The sequence below is a fragment of the Elephantulus edwardii genome, unplaced genomic scaffold (genome assembly GCF_000299155.1).
Source record: "Elephantulus edwardii isolate Elephantulus edwardi_28Jun2011 unplaced genomic scaffold, EleEdw1.0 scaffold00048, whole genome shotgun sequence".
Taxonomy (NCBI): domain Eukaryota; kingdom Metazoa; phylum Chordata; class Mammalia; order Macroscelidea; family Macroscelididae; genus Elephantulus; species Elephantulus edwardii.
This window is the reverse complement of record NW_006399798.1, coordinates 5,084,119-5,093,168: the sequence shown is the minus strand read 5'-3', so window position 1 is coordinate 5,093,168 and position 9,050 is coordinate 5,084,119. Positions and strand designations below refer to the sequence as shown.

Genomic DNA, 9,050 nt, shown 5'->3' with positions numbered 1-9,050 from the left:
GCAGCTCAGGCCTGTTCACACCCCATGCAGCAGCTCAGGCCCGTTCACACCCTGTGTGACAGTTCAAGCCCATTCACACCCTGTGAGGCAGTTCAGGCTCGTTCACACCCTATGCAACAGACAGTTCAGAGTAGAGCTGCGACAAGGACAAGGCGTAGGCTGGTCTATTCTCTGCTGTCGTCTTTGGAAGCAGCTTGCCATCCCTTTCTTCCACTGTCTCCCCTTTAGGTCACAGCCTAGCACTAAACTTTGCACCGCCTGGTGTGGTTGGGAAGCCTGAGTTCAGATTTGAGGAAGGAGAAGGGTTCCAGATGGAGGGACCTCTCAGTCCATGGCTGTTGCTTTCTTCTACCAGACCCTAAGTAGATGTGCCCACTCCCCAAACTGAAGGGCCAAGTGGGTTGAAGGGAGAAGAATATATGCCCTGTGGTCCAGGAAAGGTGTCCCATTCTAGCCTGGATGCAGGGTTTTGAGGAAGGGCACACACGAACTCCAGATGTGAAACAGAGTGTACCCCAAAGCAAACTCCTCTCTCTTATCCTGAGGAGAGCTCAGCCACTCTGAGTAGTGGACAAGCATTCCCAGCAGGTCAGCACCCCTGCCTGCCTTCCCCCAGCGCAGGACTGTGGACCCTCTAAGGGTGGGCAGGGCCTGAGTCCCGTCCGTTCACCACCCCCATTCTCTCTTCCTGTCTGTCGGTCTGCTCCAGTCCCTACATTCAACAGCTGGTCACTACGGCGGCAATTTAGGTCTTTGGTTTGAAGCCTCTGAAACAGGTCCTTGTTTGGGGAGCAGGTCATGGTTATGTTCCGTTGCAACCAGCTCATAGCTGACCCCTCAGCGGATTTTCAAGGGCAGTGAATCGCAGGAAAGGAGATTGCCCATCTCTCTCCTGCAGAGCAGCCTGTAGATTTGAACTTTCTGCTTTTGGATTTGCAGAGCAACTCCTCACAGCTAAGATTCCAGCACTCCCTGCTTGGTAAGGGGTCCATTTAAATCGCACCTGGATGAGTGTGGTTCATTCCAGTTCACCCCTTCCTCCAAACACAACCCACAGTGAGGCCCCAGTAAAACTAGCACTGTCCATCTCAAACTTCCATGACAAGTGACCAGAGATGACAAGACAGCCTTTTACACCCAAGTTCAAGGCCAAGGGTGCCCCGATGCTGCCGCCTACCGCCCAGGCCTGGTACTGCACCCGTTTAGCAAAGCCAGCGCCCAACTTTTTGGTGTTAATCAGTTTTGAACAATGACTTTGTGGAAGGGAGAAAGCTGTGTGTCTACGTCTGAGAGCCCTTATCCTGTTCACAACGCTTAGAGCCCTTCAAGGCTCCAAAACCCAAATCCTAGAGCTCGAGTTCAAAGTGATAAAGTGAGCTGAAGAAATCTTTTACTAGCTCAAATTCTCTTCTGGTGCTTGAGACAGAAAACTGTTTGATGGAAGATGAAAGAAAAGAGGAATGTCCAAAACGCACCAGGTTTTTAGCATAATGTTTGAAAATGCTGTGAATGATCATGTGAGATCAATGTTTCAGTACATTTCCATTTAGAAACCAAGGCCCGAGAAAATGTAAAAGGACCTTTATTTTTTTTGTCTATGTTTTTATTACTCTGTTTAAGATTGGGAGCTCTGGTGTTATAGTCTACATGGAGTTTAGAAGAGGCCATAGTACTAGGTATATTATAGTTAATATTAGAAGGATTTTGGCTGAAAAGAGAGAGTACCAGAGGAATGTCTATTTGTGTTTCATTGACTATAAAAAGGCATTTAACTATGTGGATCACAACAAACTGTGGCTAACTCTGAGGTGAATGAAAATCTCAGGATACTTGATTGTGCTTATATGAAACCAATACTTGGGCCAGGAGGCAGTTGTTAGATCAGAGCAAAGAAACACTGCATGGTTCAAAATCGGGGATGTATTCTTTCTCCATACCTTTTCAAGCTACATGCAGTTACAGATAATCTGGGAGGCTGGGCTCTCTGAGAAGGAATTTGGCATCAGTATTGGAGGAAGATTCATCAACAACCTATGTTATGCAGATGACACAATCTTGCTTTCTGAAATGGAGAAGGATCTGAGGCTCTAGTTGCAAAATGGATTGAAGCTCAACATCAAGAAAACAAAGACTCTCACCACTGAGCTGATTGGCAGCCTCATGATGGATGGTCAAGAGAATGAGATTGTTAACAGCTTCAGCTTGCTTGACTCCACAATGAACTCTCTGGGTATCAGCAGCCAGGAAATAAAAAGACAAATTGCCTTTGCAAAGTCTGCTGTCAGGGACCTCTCCTGAATCCTGAAGAACAATGTCAGTCTGGAGACTAAGGTGCATCTGATACTGGCCATAGTTTTTGCAATTACTTGCTATGCATCAGAAAGCTGGACAATGACTAGGGAGGATAAGACAGTGTCGTTGTGAGTCATACTCAACTTGATGGCACCTAACAAGGCGACCAGAGCTCCCTATGTTTTGGATGCTGTTGCAAAACACCGTCATACGTTTTGCCAAAAATATCTATTGCTTGTACACTTCCTGGTGAGCTCATTTCCCTTGGTCAGACTGTGTGCCCTTCACCTCAACATAAAAACTAACATGTGTCTACCATCCCCAGAGTCCCATCCTTGTCTCCCCTGCTCACTGCTGACAACCACCAATGCGGGCTGGCCACAGGGCACACAGACCTACTATGGTCTTCTTATGCAAGTGCAGTTCTGCATTTACTCCTTTGTGCTGGGTTATTTTGATGGATACTTTGCTAAAGGGTAAAAAAAAAATCACCTCTGATACAGGTGTACAAGGAACACGTCAAAAAGTTTATTGATTTTATTCATTAATGAAGGAACTAGTAAAACCTAAGAACTAATTCAGGAAAGAATCAAGCTGAAGAACAGACACAAGTAGGCGGTCAGGAATGCACAGGGGAGTTTGCAGAGCGATGGAGAACCGCTCACTCTCCACAGAGCACTCACCTGTTGCATCTTCATTCAACAAACTTCATTTGCATCTTCCTGACCGAGAACTATCTGTATTACTGTTGTCATTCTACAACCCACAGAGTTGTAAAGCGTCTTGTCAGGTATGAAAGGAGCAAGCCCCTCTAGCCTCGAGGGGCAAGTTCCAGATCAACCGCAATGAAATCAAGCAGCATCTTCAAGGCTTTGTAAGTGGTGAGTGGAAGCTCTGACAGTCAAGTTCATCCCTGGGCCTGACATCGGTGCAGGCTCTGCCCACCGTGCTGGGTAGACTTGGGACGCTGACAGTGCTTCCCAGCAGCAGTCTGTAGACTTGAGCCCTCCTCACCCATCACCTCTAGCTGAAGAGTCCTGGACTCCAGAATCGATGCTACAGCAACTCTAGAAGACTCCAGAACCGGAATGGACCCCTGCCATCTTGAGCGGGACTTCTCCTCTTCCAGGGTCCCCTCAGGCGTTGTGAGTACTCCTGTGGCAGGGAAAATGGTACAAGACTCTCCAGCGTCCCACTGTCCCAGGGAGGCCAGAGACCAGCCGCAGCTTGGGCGGTTCCTTACCTGGTGGGCGCCGGACGCTGGTAGAGCCAGATGATGCCCTCGTCATGCAGCCGCTTCCACAGCGCCTGCTCCAGCTTGAAGTCGTGGTTGATGTAGAAGATCAGCGGCTTCCAGGACTTGTCGTAGTAGTGGTCGGAGAAGCGCTTGTGGTCCGAGGTGATGAACCCGTAGGCACTCACCTACAGCAAGGTGGGGGGAGATGGGCCTGTGGTCACTGCCGGTCACTGCCGTCCGGGCTGTGCTGTGCACGTGCGTGTGTGCCCCCGTGTCTTCACCCACTTTCCGGGTCTGGGTCAGGCCCCTTGGATGCACATGCCCGCATGCACGTGTATGCACCCACTCGCCTGCACCCACTCACCTCCCGCTCATGGGGGCTACGCGTCCAGCCCAGCCATTGTCCCCGGCGGAGCAGGGCTGGGCCTCGCTGTCTCTCCAGGTCCCCCTGGTCCTGAGGGACAGCCTTACCCGGTCACAGAGCTGAAGGGCAGTGAGTAGCAGCAGAGCCCCCGTGGTGGGGCGGTAGATTCTCCAGTGGGCGGTGTCCAGGGTCTTAGACCTCAAAAACCTGTGGGAGACCACAGACCCTGAGCCGTCAGGGGTCTGCTGGGAGGCAGGCGGCCTGGGAGGGTCAGGGGTCTGTGGAGGCGGCCGGCCTGGGAGGGTCAGGGATCTGTGGAGGTGGGCCGGACTGGGAGGGTCTGGGGTCTGCTGGGAGGCGGGCAGCCTGGGAGGGTCTGGGGTCTGCTGGGAGGCGGGCAGCCTGGGAGGGTCTGGGGTCTGCTAAGAGGTGGGCTGGCCTGGGAGGAGATGGGATCTCACCTGTTCTTCATGTACCGGAGCAAGTCCGGGTGCAGGAGAAAGTACCGGTCCAACCGCAGAGCTTCCCGGAAGGCCTCCTGGGGCCGGCGCCTGGGGTGGACAGGGGTCAGGCCCAGCTCCCTCACCTCCTGGGGCGGGCTGAGCACGGGACAGGGACACGATGACCAGCCTGGCTATGACCCAGCCCAGGGGCGCCAGGGGGAGGCAGGGTACCTGAACCAGAACAAGTTCTTCGACTTCAGGGTCTGGTTCCGAAGCAGGGCTGCCAGCCACTCAAAGTCCCGGGAGCCTTCCAGGAAGTGCAGGTAGCGAATGTTCTAGGACCAAGGACAGCGAGTGGTCGAGAGGACGGTCCTCTGTGCCCAGAACCGAGCCTGCATCTGCCACAAGCACACCTGCTGGTGTCACCTGGGTCTCTAACCCGCTTCTCTCGCTCACCTGGTCCACAGGCACATTCCGGAAGCCCTGCGTGCCCAGCAGGGACAGGGACAGGGTCAGGGAGAAGGCAGTGAAGCCATAGAAGGACGTCCGCGTGCCCACATCCTCTTCATAGCCCTTGATGACAGCCCCGCTCAGCCTGCACGGGACAAGGGACACAAGACGTGGATGCGCACGGGCTGTGAGGGCGCACCTGGGCAGAAGGGGGCGGGACCTGGCGCTCACCGGAACACGTAGTCGTGGGCGTCGATGTCCCGGCCCACCTTGGAGTCATTCAAGATGCCCCCGTTGCCCACCACGGCGCAGCTGATGCAGCGGGATGAGCCCACGGGGAGGCTGGCCAGGAGCAGCTGCTGCTGGTGCACCGGGGGGAAGCGGGTCACCACCCCCTCAACCACTGGAAAAGGGGTGTCCACTCAGGCTGGAGGGGCGACCTGCCCCACCACCCGGCCCCCTGGGGTGCAGCCCCAGGTCTCACGGGAGTAGTTGAGCTCCATGAAGCCGAAGGGTGGCGCGAAGTGCTCCAGACGCTCCCACTCGGCTCGGCTGAAGCGCCCCGAGTCCAGGAAAAGGGTGAGGTTAGGCAGGAAGAGGGGCCGCAGCCAGGGCGAGCGGGCAGCTTTGACCTTCAGAGAGTCGGGACACGTCTGTGTGCAAAGGGACAGGGTTAGACTGGGGGACCTGAGACCTGTGGGTCAGGGCTGGGGTACAGAACCCTGGGCTTCCATGCATCCTGGCAGTTCTGGGACCTGGTGGGTGTTAGAGGGCTGGGTCCACGTGCCTGGGCCTGTCAACACCCAGTTTGAAAAAGGAAGGGAGGAGGAGGAGGAGGAGGCAGAGCTGTGGGTTCCAGGTCCCCAACTGCTCACCCAGAGTTGGGCACAGAGGTGGTGGAATTGGCTCTGCTGGGAGGAGGTGGCATTTCTAGGGCCTGGGGCTGGGCAGTGAGGCTGGTGTCCCTGTGTTACCCTCCTTCACCCTAGCCCATCACAGACGATGGAGGTTCAAGTTTGCTGCCCCAGAGCAGGTCCTGGGGCACCTTCCTCACCCCATGCTGTCTGGCTCGGGGGTCTGCTGGCTCTGCCCAGCCACTCTGGGGGCAGCATGCCAGGAACAGCGCCTGGGAGGAGGGGGACAATGCCTTGGCTCTGGAAGGGCTGGTGAGGAAGGTGACCTGGTAAGGGGTGGGCTAACACTCACTGTCTGCAGGCCTCCCGCTTCCAAGCTGTAATTCTCCTCAAAGTGCCAGCGAGGCTCAGACTTGAAGTTGTTGGCCTTCAGCTCCGGGCGGCTTTGCAGGCTGGGACTTGGGGAAGGCGTGCTGCCCTGGGCGTGGGGGCCCTTCAGCGTGACCGTGAGCTTGGCTTTGCTCTTGGTGTGGATGCCCACCGAGGGTCTGTGGACAGCAGCTGTGGTGGTCCTCGGACTGCTGCTTGTTGAAAGCCTCTTTGTCATGCTCACCCCTCTGTCCCGATGCTCCTGGGACACTCTCTGGGGGGCTGCCGGCTGGCCCGTGTCCCCCCTGGTTCTCTGCAGAGACGGCGTGGCCGCCCTGTCAGCGGGCTTCCTCTGGTCTGGACTTGGTGACAGTGTCTTCAGGGTGGGCTCCTCTTCCCCCTGACTCTTTGGTGCCCTCCTCATTGCTGTGGGGGGTGCTCTGTTTCGCTCTCCAGGCGAGGCCTCCCTGGCCCCCCTGGTGCTGAGCCCCTGGGCAGTGAGGGCACGGGTACTTGGGTCCGTTCCCATTGTGGGCACCCTGGAAGTTGCCTCTTGTAGCTCCGAAGACCTTTTGTTAATCTCTGGATTTTTATACCTACGGCCCAAAACAGGACAGAAATTTAAGTAGTATTTAAAGTCTCTTGTGTCCTAGGAAGACTTCAAACTCATCTCCACCACCCACTGCTAAAAATTCATCATTGATCCAGGATCTGAAAACTGGCGGGGGAAATGGCAGGGGAGGGGGGTTCCTGCTGGTGCCAAAACTGGGGCAGACGATGGATAAGAAGAATTAGCATTGTAAATGTGTCAGTACCACCCGAAGTAATCAACAGAATGCAATCCCAATCCAGATCACATCAATATTCTTTATGGAACTGGAAAACCAGGCATCACCTTTATGTGGAAAGGGAAAAAACCCTCAAATTCAAACTGTTACCACACAGTCAGAACCGACTCAGAGCTCTCACTGGGTTTTTGAGGCTGTATCTCTCTCCCCAGGAGATGATGGTGAGTTTAGTGGATAGAGAGTTGTGGGGTTATGCCCACAGCTCCTTCCCGACCACACCACTGAAGCTCCTCGCGGAAGGAAAGAGCCCTCACATCTGAAGAACAGCAAGCAGGGAGTCTCACGTTACCCGATTTCAAGACTTCCTCTACAGATGTGCTCTTCCTATACAGATGTGCTGGTCAGAATGGCTTGGTCCTGGTACAGCAACAGGTGGACCACGCTGGTGGAACACAACTGAGAACCCATCTGTGGACATCTGGTCATTGATAAAGAACTGAAATCCACTAAGTGGATAGCACAAATGGCGCTGGCAAAACTGGACATCCATTTATGGAAAAATGAGAAAGGAATTATACCTCACACTATATTAAAGAATGAAAAACCTCAGTGTAAAACCTAAAATTAAAAAGACCATCACAGAAAGAACAGGAACAAATATAAACTCAAACTCAACTCACTGCTGTCAAGTCAGAACTGACCCAGAGCTGACCCTCCAGCAGGTTTTCAGAGGCTGTACTTCGCGTGGGCGACTGCCCATCTTTCTCCATAGGATTCCAACCACTTACCTTTGGGTTGGCAGCTAAACTCTTTGCCCAGTAGGCCACCAGAGCTCCTTGCAATTAGAGATCTATCTTAAAGAAAGAGGGGCTGCAATATGAACAGGGTACGCACACTCATGTTCACGAAAGCAGTGTTTAGAATAGCAGAACTGTGCTGTTTACAATTAAAGATTACTTTCTTAGCCACTGACTTCGGGTGTGGACGGTCAGGAATACACAAATAGGGCCTATTAGCCTATCCACCAGGGGATGGACTAGTCTCACCAGTCTACAAGGAGATGTGCTAACCTCGCCATTAAATTGAGCAGATTCAGCAGTGGAGAGGTTCTCTCTCACTGCTAGCAAGGGAGTCTCGAGCCAGCTAGACTTGTAGCAGCCACGGGCGAAGCAGAGAATCAGACAGCCCACATGAGATGGGGCTGTTCTTGGAACTGCTACCCCCTCAGACAGAACCAGAGCTAAGCTAAGAGCCTTTGCCCAAGTTTGTTGGAATACTTGGGGGCAAGGGGAGCCAATATTGGTAGGATTGAGAACTTTGTAACATGGGCCTTAAGACGTGAGGCTTGAGGCTGAGGTGCCTACAAGTTTTGGAAGCCCTCCTGATCTCCTGACTGACGCTACCTGGACTATAACCTTTTAACTTCCCCAATACAGTTCTGTGTGGTCTCAGAGCTATCACATCCGATTTTGGACTCAGTATAGCACTAAGATCAGTGTTGAGATGAGTAGAAATAGGTATGAGAACATGGGGGACATGTGTGACCTCATGGGAATTGGTTTTGTGCTATATAGATGCTGTTGACGGGACAGTTTCCCTTTGTGAAGATGGTAAATGTCAGGTATGGGTGTCCCCATGCAGCCCTTGATCTTTTCATGAAAGCAATGGAAACAACCTAAGTGTCCATCAACTGATGGATGGATAAATGGATTATGGTATGTTCACAGTGTGGAATACTATGCAATTATGAAGAATTCACAAAACACCACATAAGGTGGATGAATTGGGAGGACATTATGCTGATCAAAATAACTGGTCACAGAAGGACATATATTGTATACACACACTGTTTTTAAAAGCCAAGGAAAGATTTATACACTGAAAGAAATACTTAAGATGAGTGTTGTTGTTACGTGTCGTCAAGTCATTTGCGACTCATAGTGACCATATGTACAACAGCCCTAAATCCTGCTCTATCCTGTGTCTCCGACACACCTACTCCCACCACCCCAGTCACTGAAATGATCCATCTCATCGAGGGTCTTCCTCTCCTTTACCGCCCCTCCATTCTCCCAAACATGATGTCCCTCTCTAAGGACTGGTCCCTCTGTGCAATTTGCCCAAAGTATATCAGACGAAGCTTCAGAATCTTTGACTCCAAGGAGCAGGCCAACTTCACCTTCTCCAGGACAAACCTGTTTGTTCTCCTAGCAGTCCATGGTATAGTCAACACTCTTCTCCAGCACCACAGTT

At 52.7% G+C, this 9,050-nt stretch overlaps 1 protein-coding gene across 1 annotated transcript in view; it reads right to left on the bottom strand.

The window, feature by feature from the left end:
- Positions 1 to 3,348: 3,348 nt before the first annotated feature.
- The window catches only part of ST6GALNAC1 (ST6 (alpha-N-acetyl-neuraminyl-2,3-beta-galactosyl-1,3)-N-acetylgalactosaminide alpha-2,6-sialyltransferase 1), a 27,040-nt gene continuing 21,338 nt past the window's right edge, over positions 3,349 to 9,050 (bottom strand). Inside the window, 8 exon segments of the mRNA XM_006886354.1 lie at positions 3,349 to 3,714; positions 4,001 to 4,100; positions 4,355 to 4,444; positions 4,568 to 4,671; positions 4,793 to 4,931; positions 5,018 to 5,189; positions 5,271 to 5,439; positions 5,993 to 6,499. Coding sequence (XP_006886416.1) covers positions 3,349 to 3,714; positions 4,001 to 4,100; positions 4,355 to 4,444; positions 4,568 to 4,671; positions 4,793 to 4,931; positions 5,018 to 5,189; positions 5,271 to 5,439; positions 5,993 to 6,499 — 1,647 coding nt within the window.